Source organism: Odocoileus virginianus, chromosome 30 (genome assembly GCF_023699985.2).
Source record: "Odocoileus virginianus isolate 20LAN1187 ecotype Illinois chromosome 30, Ovbor_1.2, whole genome shotgun sequence".
Lineage (NCBI taxonomy): Eukaryota > Metazoa > Chordata > Mammalia > Artiodactyla > Cervidae > Odocoileus > Odocoileus virginianus.
Window position 1 is genome coordinate 31886929 of NC_069703.1, and position 15408 is coordinate 31902336.

The 15408-nt window shown below is 55.9% G+C and overlaps 1 protein-coding gene and 1 non-coding gene across 4 annotated transcripts in view; one reads left to right on the forward strand and one right to left on the reverse strand.

The window, feature by feature from the left end:
* Positions 1-158: 158 nt before the first annotated feature.
* On the reverse strand, positions 159-232 carry TRNAC-ACA (transfer RNA cysteine (anticodon ACA)). Its single transcript has one exon. It is a non-coding gene; the product is annotated as a tRNA-Cys (tRNA).
* A 2395-nt stretch (positions 233-2627) lies between these two features.
* The window catches only part of VWA5B1 (von Willebrand factor A domain containing 5B1), a 58630-nt gene continuing 45849 nt past the window's right edge, over positions 2628-15408 (forward strand). For 2 of the 3 annotated variants that reach the window (XM_020899199.2, XM_070458828.1), the window contains exons 1-4: positions 2628-2813; positions 10681-10848; positions 12963-13115; positions 14363-14582. In XM_020899199.2, the coding sequence (XP_020754858.2) occupies positions 10710-10848; positions 12963-13115; positions 14363-14582 (512 nt within the window). In that variant the 5' untranslated portion in view covers positions 2628-2813; positions 10681-10709. The remainder of the gene's footprint in view (positions 2814-10680; positions 10849-12962; positions 13116-14362; positions 14583-15408) is intronic. The other variant, XM_020899200.2, reaches the window with a different exon arrangement.

The following is a 15408-nucleotide window of genomic DNA, read 5'->3' on the forward strand; positions in this document are numbered from 1 at the left end:
GGCAGGGACTCAGCAGTCAGACATGAAAGTGAAAGTGAAGTTGCTCAGTCGTGTCCGACTCTGCGACCCCATGGACTGTAGCCTACCAGGCTCCTCCATCCATGGGATTTTCCAGGCAAGAGTACTGGAGTGGGTTGCCATTTCCTTCTCCAGGAGATCTTCCTGACCCAGGGATTGAACCTGGGTCTCCTGCATTGTAGGCAGGCGCTTTACCGTCTGAGCCACCAGAGAAGTCAGGCATGCGGCCCCCTTAAAAAAGGAACCTTCAAGTGAGGGACCAATGCCCAGGCTTCAGCTGCCTTAAAAGAGAGAGAACCCTCTTCCTTCTAGAGAGGACCGTGGACTGTCAATTTGGGAAAGGGCTACGGGATTCATTCTCCAGGCCCATCTCTTCGTGCTGTTCAATGAAGATGCCAAGACTCAGGTGGAGTTGGGAAGTGACTTCTTATTTCCTTCTGCAAAGTATTGAGGGAGTGATGCAGCTTTATGGTTAAGACATCGATCTCTGAAGCTACAGTCCCAGTGCCAGCTCCGCTTGTGAGTATATCACCTTGGACAAGGGATGCAACTGCCCTGGGCCTCAGTTTTCTCATCTGCAAAATGGGGATAATAACCATGCCTTACTTCACAGGGTTGTCCGGGGGGTTACCGAAGCTATTCATGAGAAGTATTTAGAACCATGCCTGGTAGGTCTTCATTGCTCCGTATCTTTATTCTTTTTCGAATAACGGTTTTAGCCGCTGCTGTGCATGCTAGGGGATAGAACAAGGAAGCAGACAGCTTTGGTGCCTACCCTCAGGGCATCCACCCTCAGGGGTGCTGGACAAAGACAGACACTGAGCCAGCAGCCACCCGTGGCGCCAGAGCTGAGACGTGGGCACAGGCTGCGCGACACCAGGGTCCCAATCCGGGGCCCACGTGGGGTGGGTGGCAGAGCTGGCGCTCAGGCCTGGGGGCCTTGACCTGCCCGGTGGCCTCCGTCTACACCGCCTCTCTCACGTGTGAGGTTGCGGCCTCACAGCTCGGCACCAGCCGACCGTGGACCTCAAAGGGGAACTAAGGCAATGAATATATTCTTCAGTCCATACCTTGACTGGGCGCCTTGGGAAAGGGGGTCCCTGGGGTGGCCGAATGGCAGGGATGGGGGCTAGGGGTGGCCATGGCCACAACTGGGAAATGCCAAGAACATAGGCGCCCAGATGCAGTCTGAGTTGGGGGGAAGGTAAGACTAGGAGGAAATCCCAAAGGAAAAAGGACAAGAAAGCAGTCATCAGCATTTAAGGAGAACGAGACTCTGGGGTGAGCAATGCGTACGCAATAACTCACTTGTAGTCCTCACAATGGGCTTCCCTGGTGGCTCAGTGGTGAAGAAGCCACCTGCTAATGCAGGAGCCGCAGGTTTGATCCCTAGAGCAGGATGATCCCCTGGAGGAGAAAATAGCAACCTGCTCGGGTATGCGTGTCTGCAAAATCCCATGGACAGAGGAGCCTGGCGGGCTGCAGTCCACAGGGTCTCAAAGAGTCAGGACCGAGTGAATCGTACTTCCACTCCACTTCTCCTGAATGTCACACGGCAAAGATTCTCATCAGTAACCCTACCCACCGGGGCTCACGGACGTGGAGGTTTCAAATCCAAATGTGCCCCTTTCTCCCTCCTCCAGCAGGTCTGGACACAGCCTCTCAGCTGGAAGTCTCCCGAGGTGTGGGCGGCTCGGGCCTCAGCCACACGCAGGGCTGCCGCCCTGGATGCCCGGCCTCAGCCACACGCAGGGCTGCCGCCCTGGATGCCCGTCCTGGCGGCACTCCAGTTCCCTCGGGCCACATGGGCACGCCGGGCGCCTTTCTGACCCGACCATGCCCCTGGTTCTCTCCCACAGTGGGACCGCAGCTGTGTCTGGGATGGAATCCTCCCGGCGCTGGGCTGAGATAGAGGCATTTCCTCCCATCGCCAAGGCCTCTTCCCACCCCTATCCCGTCTACCCTCAACATTCACTCACCCACTCATTCACTGACTCCGCAAATGGAGCGCTTGCTGTTTGCTTCCCTGGGTTCATCGCAGCGCGGTCTACGTGCCAGACGCACGCTGGGGAGAGAGAGTTTCTGCCCTGAGTTCCAGGAGCTGGCCGCCTCCCCGCTCGGGAGGGTGGGGTCTCTGCCTGGGGGTACAGCCCTTGCCTGCCCAGGCCCGCACAGTGTCCGACATGCATTGGCTGAAAGGACACACAACACACCAATAATGAGACAGCTAATGCAACAGGGACTGACTGAGCTGGGGGTGGGAGTGGGGCAGTTCTGCTCGTCACCGGACCCCTGAGAAGGCTTCATGGAGGTGGTGGTATTTGAGCTGGGTCTTAAAGGATGGGTCAGATCTCCTCTCGAGGCGGGGGTTGGCATGGGGATGGCATTCCTGGCAGAAACTGGCAGCCTCAGAAGAGATATGGAAGCTGGTAAAGTCAGGCTCGTCTGAAGGAACTCAAGGGGTCTTAACTGGTCAGAGCGTGCGGTGAATGAGGTGGGGAGAGGGGACGCCAGAAGCACCAATTTGTTTACCCACATCGGCTGGATATGAATCCAAGGTGGGAGGTTCAGATGAAGGGGACCAGAATTTGAGAGCCCTAGAATTCTAGAAGCTTAGAACAATCAGATCGGATCCTAGGAACCCGTCAACTCTGCCCTCCACTCTGATGGAAGTGTCAGTGTTGGTCAGTGGGTGGGGTGGTCCTTGGGGGACAGACTCTGAGTGAGGGCATTATGGCTTGGACTTCCAAGAGGCGTCGGCCACAGGGCAGAGAAGGCGTACCCCTGAGCTCAAGGTGAGTGGGCCAGCTTGCCGCCTGCACCTCTCCCAGGCCTGGCTCAGCCCCCTCAGCTGAGGGGCTCCGACTCTGTGGACATATTCCGGGGGCGATCTGACCAGGGTGAGGGGCGAGAGGCTTCCAGAATGACTTTCCAGGTGGAGGGAAGAGGCCTCCCTCTAATGACCCGGGATAAAAGGAGATAGGGAAATGTCAGCTTCACTGGAAGGACTGATGCTGAAGCTGAAACTCCAATACTTTGGTCACCTGATGGGAAGAACTGACTCACTGGAAAAGGCCCTGATGCTGGGAAAGATTGAAGGTGGGAGGAGAAGGGGACTACAGAGGATGAGATGGCTGGATGGCATCACTGACTCAGTGGACATGAGTTTGAGTAAACTCCGGGAGTTGGTGATGGACAGGGAGGCCTGGCGTGCTGCAGTTCATGGGGTCACAAAGAGTCAGACATGACTGAGCACCTGAACTGGACTGAATTGAACAGCTCCAAGGGCAGAATCAGAGGAGTTACTAAGATGAGCTCTCAGGCAGAGACCCAAGGAGCTTTCCAGTGGGCTAGTCTGCCCAGGGGTCAGGAAGTCCCCCCTCGGGGAGGGCTAATGGAGGCGGGGAGACGGGAGAAGCCCCACCAGGACCTGCCTACTTCCCACCCACTCACTTGACAGGCGTTCTCTCCTTTATCACCCCAGTTTCCTAGGAGTGGGGCGGGGGGAACCGGCATGGTCCCATTTTACAGATGTAGAAACTAAGGCACAAAACTGGTCACTTGCTTGAGGTTGCACAGGAGGTACTTGGCAGGACACAGCTGAGTAACTGGTCCAAGGCCGCCCAGAAGTAGCCATCCAGACACTATCCCCAGGCAGTATGCTAGCTCCTGGGACCTCGCTGCGACCCCACAAGCATCTCCCTTTCCAATCTCTTCCTGAAAAGTAAATGTCCCCCGGCAGGGGAGGCTTGCAGCCGCGCTCCTCGACCCAGGACCCCAGTGCAGGCGTTCTCCACCGCCGTCATCACGACTGAGGCCAAGCAGGGTCCAGCGCTCTTTTCCTCACTCCTTCCCCACGCAGCCTTTCCGCATCACATCTAAATCAAGTCACACCCGCGCCCGCTGCAGACATCTGTCAGTCAGCCTCTGTGCTCCGCCTGGAACCCTGCACCCCAGGCCGTTCTAGGACAACCTGGGGCCCCAGGCCGCAGGCTTCCCCAGAGGCATCTCTGCAGCCTGGAGGATGGGCGGGGGCTGGCAGGGCTCACAGTGCAGTTGGGGTCCCAGCCACATGTTGAGAGGCATCAAAGCAGAGGAAGCCCGGGGTCCCCGGCACTCACAGCCCCAGCTCACCAGAGTCCTGAACCTCACTCTCTCCCCGTCCCTCCCTCCTTCCTTCTGCTTCCCCGCTTCCCCATGCTCAGCATGGATCATGAAGCAGCTGGGGAAGGGGAAGCACAGGTGTATTTTTTTTTTAATATTTATTGAATTATTTAGCTGTGCTTCCTTTGTAGCTCAGTCGGTAAAGAATCTGCCTGCAGTGCAGGAGATCCGGGTTCAATCCCTGGCTCGGGAAGATCCCCTGGAGAAGGAAATGGCAACCCACTCCAGTATCCTTGCCTGGAAAATCTCATGGACAGAAGAGCCTGGTGGGCTGCAGTCCATGGGGTCGCAAAGAGTCAGGCATGACTGGGCAACTAACCCTTACTTACTAACTTAGCTGTGATGGGTCTCACTTGCGGCAGGCAGGATTTTCAATCTTCATTGCGGCATTCGGGACCTTTTGTTGCAGTGTGCGAACCCAGGGCTTCCCAGGTGGCTCAGATTAAAGAATCTGCCTGCAAGGCAGGAACCCTGGGTTCAATCCCTGAGTCAGGAAGATCCCCTGGAGAAGAGAATGGCAGCCCACTCCAGTGTTCTTGCCAGGAGAATCCCATGGACGGAGGAGGGCCACAGTCCACAGGGTCAGGCGAGTTGGACACAACTGAGCAGCTAACATATTGACTTTCGCTTCCGAACTCTTAGTTGAGCCATGTGGAATCTGGTTCCCTGACCAGGGATCAAACCCAGGTCCCCTGCATTGGGAGCGTGGCATTTTAGCCACTGGACCCCCAGGGAGGTCCTGAAGTACAGGCTTTCCAGGAAGGCTGCTTCCTAATCTCAGCCACCCTGACCCCTCACCAGCCATGTGGTCCTGGCTTCCAGATCCCTAACCCTCAACTTCCCTACCTGTAACGTGAGTGTGTGTGAGCATTAGCGATGATTGCAAAGCCCTCGACCCTGGGAGATGGCTCCATTTCAAACCCCTCCCCTGCAGGGAACTGGGACACAGGAAAGTGGGGAGGGGCACGCCTGTTCTTCCCGTGCCCCCAACCCTGGGGGGGAGACAAGCCATTGCAGATGGGCGGTTACAGAGCTTCATGATGTGCGAGGTGGCAGACAGGTGCCCAGAGGCTGTGGAGGCCCCGAGGGGGGCGTGTCTGATGGGCTGGGGTGTCAGGGAAGGCTTCAGGGAGGAGACGACAGTGGAACTGGGTCTAGAGTGATGAAGAGGACTTTGAAAGGCAGAGAAGAAGGTCACGATCACTACAGGAAAAGTGTGGGATGGGCATGGTGAGAAGGTCAGTGTGTTGGGAGCAAAGGGAACATGCAGGATGTAATAGGAGCTGACCCACGGTGGAGACGGGGCGGAGAGGAGCCTGAATGCCACTCGAGGAGTTTAACCTGCTGGGCAGACACGGCGGGGAGCCATGAAGCTCAGGGGGAAGGGAAGGCGCATGTGTGCCCGTGTGTGTGTGTGTTCACACCTGCACGTGTGCCCATGAGATGACAGAGGGGACTGGGAGGAAATCAGCCTGGGGCTTGAAGGAGCTGGTAGAGATGGTAGAGATGGTCCAGGAGAGAACACTGAGGCAGCCCCCGCGGGGATGGGGAGCAGACGATGTCAGGAGGGTGTGGGCAGATGTGCCAAGACTCGGGGGGACGCTTCCGGCAGGAGGCAGGGTGGACTCGTGCTTGAGGACCGGGGCTCTGGGGTCCTCCTGCTCTGGTCAGCTCCCAGCCCAAGGCTGGGTGGCCTTGAGGAAGTTACCTCGCCTCCCTGCGCCCTGATGTGTTCAATCTGCAGCACAGGGATGGTAAGCGTGCCCGCTACTGAGGTGGTGCTGGTGGTTTAGCCTCTCAGTTGTGGCCAACTCTTGGCGACCCCCGTGGACTATAGCCCACTGGGCCCCTCTGTCCATGGCGTGCTGCCCACATTGTATTGGGTTGACCAGAAAGTTCATTCAAGTTTTTCATACAGAAAAACTCGAATGAATTTTTTGGCCAAGCAGTATATGCAAAGCGCTCGCAATGATGTTTCAGCTACTTGACAAATATTTACTGAACATCTACTATACCCCATAATATTCTTTGGGAGGCAGAGAGAGCCAAGAAACAAGCTAAAAATTCTTCCCTCACTAGAGGTTATACGTCATCTAGAGAGTCAGGGGGACATGTTAAACAAATACAGAAGCAGAAGACAGTCTATCCGAGGGTGATGACTGCAAAGGAAAAAACAAACAAGGAGAGAGAGCTGGGAAGTGTTGAGAGGCCGCCCTTAGAAGTGCGAGTGACTCAGGTTCTGGAGATGGAGCGACCACAGGCAGTGTCTCAAGTTCAAGGAGTGCATGGCAATGGAAGGTTGAGCTGGAAAGGCAGTGGTGGCTCCTGAGATGTGGGGTTTGGAGGATGGAAGCCCGAGAAACTGCGTGCACGGTTCCCACAGGTGCTGAAGTCCCCCTGGGCAATGGCAGGGCTTGGGGAGCAGAGAAGCCAGGAGCCAGAGGCCAAGTGTTTGCTAAAAGGAGGGTGTGGTTGGAGCCTTGAAGATGGCGAGTGACACAGAGCGGAGGGGGGGGGGGATGTAGCCGAGAGACGTCAGCCTCCCAACTTGGGGGGTGCAAGGAATAAGCGGCCCCTGCTGGAAGGAGGGAAGCAGGTCCTCGGACAAGGACACAGAGAGCGTCTCAAGGAGCCTGCCGGCTGCCAAGTGATGGGCCGTTAGGAGAGGGAGAAGCTGCCCGGGGGATGGCTCAGGGGCAGGGCAACAGAGCATCCTCTGTGGACCAGCAGATGGTCTGTTCAAAGATGGGCAGGGCCGCCATGCTGGCCCGGAGGGTGACTGATAAGCTCTGGGAGGGAAGCCTAAATGATGGACTTAATTTCAACATCTTCCCTGAGGAGCCGCCCTGGACCTGGTGGTCAGAGGACTTCTCTCCCTCCCCTGGAAAACTGGAAAACTCAGAAATGGCCAGCTTTGCCCTGTGACTATACATATCAATTGATTCATTCAACAATATTTACTCACCACCTACTAACAGTACAAGCACTCCTCAAGGCACTCGGGACTTATCGGTGAGAAACACAGGTCCCAAATCTTTGCCCTCTTGCAGGGGAGACAGATGATAAGCAATAAGCATAATAAATATTTTATATGGAGGATGTTAGTAATACGTGCTTTGGGGAAAATAAAACAGCAGGATGAGGGTTTGGAAGTGAAGCTGGGGGAACAGGTTACAAGTTTAAATCCAGGATTAACAAGAAGGTGTCCTTTGAGCAAAACTTGAAGGAGGGAGGGAGCTAGGGAGAAAGCATCCCTAGAAGTGGAAACAGCCCGCGGGAAAGCTCTTCCATGGGAGAAAAGCCATGCGGAGTCACCAGTGGGGAGACCGGAGAGGAAACCGGTGCAGGGCCTGGATCGGGGGTCTCGAGGGGTGTGGAGAGCTGGCGGGGGGGCAAACTCTGGGACCACATGACTGGACCCCTGACTTCTCAGGACCCCTCTGGCTGCTTTACTGGGAATAGACTTCGCTGGGGGACAAGCGATTCACAGCAGTGGCAGAGACAAGGAGTCAGGCTGTGAATCTGTTGGCTTGCAGCTTTATTTGCTATCTGTCACCTCCGTTAGTTCGTATCCCACATCGGCCTTGTCCTCCACCATCTGCCCAGCACGTAGGTGAGCACTAAAGTTTAGTGTCCCCAGGAGACTGCCCGCATTCATTCGTTCATTTCACTGTACAAATATTTATTGAGTACCTGCTACGTGCCGGGCACTGTGCCAGATACTTTATACTTTACTCGGTTTAATCTGCAGTGCCAGTGAGGTAGGACCTACTGGCCCTTCCACTCACCTGGGATTTTTTGGTTTTGTTTTTGTTTATTCCCCCCTGCCCCCCCTTTTTTGGGGGGGCTTGCTGCACAGCCTAGGGAACTTCCCCCACCAGGAATAGAACCCACGCCCCCTGTACTGGAAACACGGAGTCTTAACCACAGGACCACCAGGGAAGTCCTCACCTGGTTTATAAAAGAGGGAGTGAACGGCCAGGGATTAAAGTGGCTCCTCTCTCAGAAACCCTCTCTCCACCCACCGCTCTCCTCATGCCTCCTCTGCGCTCAAGCGGCCCCTCCCATTCCTTCTGCCAGTCCACTCATTCCCTCAAAGAGCTGTGTGTGCTTTGCACATGAGTTTGGGGCCCCCCAAGGGCATATGGGTTCCAGGGGTGCGTGGGTGGGACTTTCTCCTGGAGGACTCCAGGGGCATCCCTGCGAGAGATGGGGACCAGTGCCAGAAGCGCTGAGCATCATCCCTGCAACCATGCCAGCCTGGGGCCCAGCAGGCATCACCCAGGAGTGACCTCATGGGGAGGAAGCCGCCAGCGCCCCCTGGACGGTGTGAGAAGCCAGACTCGGCTTTAGGAACAGAGCGTTGTGAATTGGTCCAGAGACTGACAGGGGCTGATCTCAGTGGGTCAGTATGTAACTAGGCATTTACCCTCCTCATCTCCTTCCTGATCGGCCAGAGCACCTCTCTTTCCCCCAAACCTTTGGGATTCAGGGTCTGGAAAATGGGCTGGTGAGGTGAGAGGGGAGGGAAAGGGGAATGAATGCAGTGCAGCGTGACTGGGCTGGTTGAGGAGCCCTTGGCAAAACTCCACCCTGAGCATGCGTGCTTCGTCGCCCAGGCACATACAACTCTTTGCAACCCTGTGGACTTGTAGCCTGCCAGGCTCCTCTGTCCAGGGGATTCTCCAGGCAAGAATACTGGAGTAGGTTGCCATGTCCTCCTCTGGGGGATCTTCCCAACCCAGGGACTGAACCCAAGTCTCCTGTGTCTCCTGCATTGCAGGCGGATTCTTTACCCACGGAGCCCCACCCCAGGATGAACCCAAGCTGAAGTCCAAGTTCCCTACACATCTGGGGGCTGGCTCGCCATCAGCCTTCTGGACAGGAGGGAACCAGGAAGAGGAGGTGGAGGGAAGGAGTGTGGAGGGCAGGGGACGTGACTGTCTCAGCAAAGGAGCCCCGACATCTGGTTCTGCCCCTGGCTTCACCCTGGGCTTTGAGACAGAGAACTCCCGGGAGAAGGTGGCTGGGAATCCAGCCCCCTCTCCTGGCTCCTTATCTGCCTCCTGCTGTCAGTCAGCCTGCTGCAGATAAGCCGAGGGTCTGAGAGCTGTCTGGGCTGGAGCCACAGAGAGAACATAATTAAAACGATACTCCTGGGCTGGCAGAGAGGGTGGGAGCACCCGGGGATCCTTGCTTGGGAACACAAGGATGTTAAAGCACAGAGTTCCCTTCTTCGAGAAAAGACAGGGTCATCAGCAGTCACAGAACAGCCTTGCAAATAAACAGCAACAGGCTGCCAGCCCGCTGCGGCTTCGCCTGGCGCATCCATCACCCAGAAGAAGACCCCAAAAGGACCTCAAGTTCGTATTCTGCACCCTTTGGTCAGCTTAGCTTTCCACTCCTACCACCACCTCTCAAAAGCAGGTGATTGCCTGGGAGGGCCTCGGGAACCTCATAGAGAATCGGCACCTTGCCCTGAAATGCGCTCTGAAGTCACTGGTGTTGGAATGATGACAGCCATCTTTTTGTGGGATTTTTTTTGGCTGTGCTGGGTCTTCTTTGCTGCACATGGGCTTTCTCCAGATGCAGCGAGGGTGAAAAGTCTGCAGGCTTTTCGCTGTGGCGGAGCACGAGCTCTTGAACAGATGGGCATCAGTAGTTGTGGCCCACGGGCTTTGTTGTTCCCCAGCATGTGGGATCTTCCTGACCCAGAGATCGAACCTGTGTCCCCGGTGTTGGCGGCAGGTTCTTAACCACTGGACCACCAGGAGAGTCCCCAGCCGAGCTTTTACATGTTCAATCAGCACTTTGGATGCCATGCAAAGCAAAGAATAGACCAGGAGCATGCTCTGCAAAGGGGATGAGACTGCCGCTGCTGAGTCAGTCAGTCGTGTCCGACTCTCTGTGGCCCCATGGACTGTAGACCGCCAGGCTCCTCTGTCCATGGGATTCTCCAGGCAAGGATACTGGAGTGGGCTGCCATTTCCTTTCCTAAAGGGGATGATAGACGTGAATAACATAATCTCATGGAGACAGGATGAATTGCGACAGACTACTGGAAGGGGAGAGGCTAGGCGCTGCAAAGCCTGGCACAGGTGGACTGCCTTCCCTGCAAAGGGGGCCCTGGGCTGACAGCTAAGGGCAGTGGGGGTGGCTGGCTTATTTTGGCTCACGGGGTGAGCTTTCCAGGTAGAGTGTGGCAGGGACAAAGGTTTGAGAGCACACAGGTCTCATCTAAGGGATGCGGTGGAAGCTGGGAGACCCACAGTGAATCCAGCCAGGTCGCGTGTCTGCAGGCCTCAGTTCCTCTCCTGTGAGGTGAAAACAAAGGAAATAATCACGCCTTCTCTTCCGAGCGGTGGTCGGGCGTCACTGTGGGAAGTGGCTGGGGAAATGGAGAGAATGATGCTCTGCTTGCCTGTGGAGGCTGAAGGGGGAGAATTGAGCCGGGCGGCAGGGCGGGCCTCTCCCCACTTCTTGCCTTGCCATCTCTAGCAGGTCCTGAAGGCCGAGTAACCCGCGAGATGCCGGGTCTGCTGAACCAGATCACAGGGGCGGCCCTGCCCCTCACCGCGTCCGATGTCACCTCCTTCGTCAGCGGTTACGCCCTGGGGCTCACCGCCTCCCTTACCTATGGCAACCTGGAAGCCCAGCCCTTCCAGGGTAAGGGGCCCTGCGGGGGCTTCCCCAGCACCACGGGCATGCTGCATCCCCCGTCCTGACATGCATCTGCCAACTGACATCAGACAAGTCAGGCCACCTTTCTGAGCCTCAGTTTACCCACCTGCAAAGTAGGAATACCATTTCTGCCCAACAGGTCCTAAAGCCGGTGGCAAGTCAGGTCAGGATTTGAAGCCAGGTTTGGGCTCTGCCCCAGCCCTCTCGATGTCCACAAGTCACGCTCACCTGTCAGATAGTCAGTCCTCCATGTCCCCCAGGGAGTCTCACAAGAGAGGCGTCTGGACTCACTGGAAGCCAGGAACTCCCAGTGCTCAGCGTGGCTCTCGTCCCCGCGACCTCGGGGAAGCCGCCGTCCATCTGGACGCCAGGGTTTGAGGGAGAGGCAGATGAGGTAATGCGTGAGGAAGGGCAGCGTGGAGTGGAAAAGAGTCTGCGAACGTGAGCCATCACTGTGCGGCAGTCAGGAGGGTGTACCGACATTCCCCTGCGAGAGCTGTTTGTAAATTGCGCTCTTGTCTTTGCACCTAAGGAAGGGAGTTACCGGAAGCCTGGCCAGGAAGGTCATGTATAAAGGCTAGATATGCTTTGCATCCCTTCTCATCCACAGTGGTGCGGGCCTCCTAACTCCCAAACTTCACGTCTTGGGGCACCCACCCTCCAACCTGACCTGAGTGTCTGCAATCCTTTGAGTTCCCAAAAGAAACCTACAGGGGAAACTTTCCTCCCTACAGAAATCTTCCAGACAGAACAAAGATCCTGTCCCTCTGTTTCAGGAAACCTACAGAGGATGGCTTAACGTGAGACTCACGGGGAACCAAGGAGACTATATTACTGAACAGCTTTAACACAGTCTTTTGGCTTTCCATGTGCGGAAAAACCAGTCCCCCCATTTTATAGATGAGGAGACTGAGGCTCAGAGGGATGGGAAACTGGGATTTATGGAAAGCTCACCATGGTCCTGGCACTGTGCTGCCCCCGGGTTAGTGGGCTAATTAAACAAGATAGGACCTCGATTCTCCAAGTGTGTTCTCTCAGCCATCAGCATCACCCAGAGCTGGTTAGAAGTGCAGAATCTCGGGCCCTGCCCCAGAACTACCAAATCAGAATCTGCATTTTAACCAGACCCACCCCCCACCCCGCCAGGTGACTCACGTTTTCTTAAAGTCTGAGGAGCACTGCAGTGAGACATAATGTAGGATGCACCCCACGGGGGAGGGGGCTCAGTCATGGTGGCTGTTTTTCCCATTTTCATAACCACCCTGAGTTTGACTCCATCATCCCCATCTTCAGACGGGTCTCTGAGGTTTAGAGATGCTGAATGTCACCGGACTGGGGAAGGGGGCAGGGCTCGGATTAGAACCCTAATCCTCTTCCTCCAAAGACCAGCTCCTGGGCACCACGGGTGATAAGACACCACGCAGAGGTGTCTTGTTAGACCTGCACAACAGGTCACATAAAAATCCAGATTGCCAGTCTCTCTTGAAAAATCGAAAACCCTGGCCACACCAGTGGAACCAGAAGGATGGGGTACTCTAAAACCTGGGATGAAGGTGGAGGCAAATCTCTGGGCAGGAAGTGGTCAGGACATTTCTCAGAGGCCCAGAGTCCATGGAGGCATCCGCAGGAGTGCCCCCTTCTCCCAAAGGCTTTGCAGAGACCAGCCCAGGGCCACTGGGGGGCATATCTTGGCACCTGCCCCGCAGTGAGTCCAGTTCCTCCCTAAAGAGGGTGGATGAGGCTGCCCGTGTTAGAGGTTCAGTCTCTTCATTCTGTTTTCTACCCACTGGGGCTGCGAGGGGTGGGGCAGGTGGGCAGAGTACTGGGTGGTCGTGGTGAGCTTGCCGGAGGAAGAGATGGCTGGGACGGGGGAGAAACTGTCCCTTGAGCTACCCCACCACTGAGGCAGAGCCTGCCACCCTACACATCCTGTCCAGCCCTCGAGCCAGGAGCCCGGCCCGAGTCCCCTCGGGGCGCTCTAAGTGGCAGTGAACGCTATGGTGCACTCAAACGGAGACCAAGGGCTCTGGTCCCGTCCCGGGGGCGGGCACGCCGAGCGGCGCTGGGTCACCCCGTGACGCCGGGCCCCATTCTGCCAGGACTCTTCGTGTACCCCCTGGACGAGTACACCACGGTGATCGGCTTTGAGGCGGTCATCGCGGACCGTGTCGTGACGGTACAGATCAAGGACAAAGCCAAAATAGAGGGTGGCCACTCTGAGGCTACCGGCATTCGAGCTGCGACTGTCACAGGTAAGAGGGCTGGAGGGGCTGTGGCAGGACCTGGGCGTGGCTGCAGTCTCGGGCAGACCGAAAGGGAAGCAGTGGGATCGGGTAGAGAGAGCACTGTGCTAAGAGTCGGGAATCCTGTGTGACCATGGCCCAGTAATTAACCTCTCTGAACTTCACCTTACTGTCTGTGAAACAGGCAGTTGTTTCTCCTCTCACTTGGAAAGAGTGGTAAGGGTCAAAGGAGGCAACCAAAAGGGTTTTTAAGACATCTCTAAAAACCAGAAAAGCATATCCTTTAAGCTTAGAGGTTGTGGAGTGAGTCATACCAATATTTGACTGCCGGTCCTGTGGCTTGCAAGCTTATATAAGAAGTGAAGCCTTGCTTTGTAGAATGTAACTAATAATCCATCAAAATCTCAACAAAGAGCATGCAGAACGCTCATCACTGTCGCTGGTGCAGAGTCAGCACTCACACAATGGCTATGGGTTCCTGCTGTGGAGGATACTGAGGCTCAGAGAGGGTGAGTGACCGGCCCACCGTCACAGAGCATGTTAGTGGCAGAGCCAAGAATTGAGTCCAGATATAAGAGACTCTCACCATTGGATCTGTGATGGAAATGAAGTTTGTTCACCTGATCATCGATGTTCAAGAACCTTTGAACACCCATGCTGTGTAAGATGCAAAGTTGCCCCCCAAGAGTTTAGGCCTTTTCCCAGCCTGGGAGAACAGCTAGGGCGTGCCAGGGAGTGACTACGAAAGGAAGTTGAAAGTGGCTGTGCCAAAAACGGTCCAGATAATGTCAGAGGAGGAAAAGAAGGCGCCACTGGGACAAGGGAGACTGGATGGGTGGGTAAGATGGGCTAAGAAATAACGAGAGATGGGCCTTTCAGATGGAAAGAAACAGCACGGATTCTGGGGGAGGTGAGACGCTCCAGTGTAAATCCTGGGGGGACATAGAGTCTGAGGATGGAGCTGTGACCCTCCACTGGGGGTTAGTGGGTCCCGGCCTCCCACTCCCGGCAGGGCACAGTGCACAGTACACAGGCCTGGCGTCAGGCCCACGTAGGTTCAGATCCTGGTTCAATAAATCAGTTATTTGTTAAATAACCTGTACTCGTGTGCCCCATGCTGAGCTTGTTTTCCCATCCGCACACAAGCTCCTCTAACCTAACACACAGCGAGCTTCAAGGGGGTGACAGAGGTCCCACGGCCCCTGCCTCCAGGCCTGGCACGTAGGAACCACTCTGCAAATGTTCCATTATCCCAGGAAAGGTGGCTCTGGACGAGGATTTGGAGCGGATCCTCTTTGTGGTCAACCTGGGGACCATCGCCCCGATGGAGAACGTCACCGTGTTCGTCAGCACCTCCTCGGAACTCCCGACGCTGCCCAGCGGGGCCGTGCGGGTCCTGCTGCCTGCTGTCTGTGCCCCGACCGTGCCCCAGTTCTGCACGGACAGCACCGGCGCCCCCAGCCAGCAGGTCCACGGGTGAGGAGCCCCTGCCAGACAAGGCCAGGGTTGTGGGGTTGAGGGGGTCGAGGTGGGGGAGATAGAGATGGGCGGTGATGCTAAGCTCTGTAGCTGCCACCTTGCGATGACTGCCCCTCCCCTGCTCACTTTTAGAACACCTAAGACTCTCCCTGGGACGTCCCTGGTGGTCCAGTGCTTATACTCCCAGCTTCCAACGCAGGGGGCATGGGTTCGATCCCTGGTTGGGAAACTACGATTCCATAAGCCATGCAGTGCAGCCAAGAGGAAAAAAAAAAAAGAATCTCCCTGAAATGCCTGATGTTGATACCGATCAGAAGCATTGGAACTGGGATCAGAATATCCAGGCTTTATACTTTAATGCACTCAAGAGGCATTTTCGGAGCACCTACTGTGTGCTAGTGGAGAAGGAAATGGCAACCCAACCCACTCCAGTATTCTCGCTTGGAGAGTCCCACGGACAGAGGAGACTGGCGGGCTACAGGCCATGGGGTCGCAAAGCGTCAGACACGACTGACGCGACTTAGCACGCACTATGTGCTAGACACTGGGGTGGGTGTTAGGAACACAGAAGGGACAAATGCACACGGTTCCCGCCTTTTCGGAACATGGTGGAAGAGATTGTTATCCAACCAATAACACAACTAATGTGAGCTGTTTGTGAACTTTGCATGCATAATTAATTATGTGGAAGTGCAGTGGAAGAGACATCCATTGGCTAAGAATATAAAAGAGGGACCAAACCCCTGGGGTCCAGGGGCCAGGTCAGTCTTCTCTGAGGAGTGATGTTTCAGCTGAGGGCTGAGCCAGGAGGCAGACGGATGAG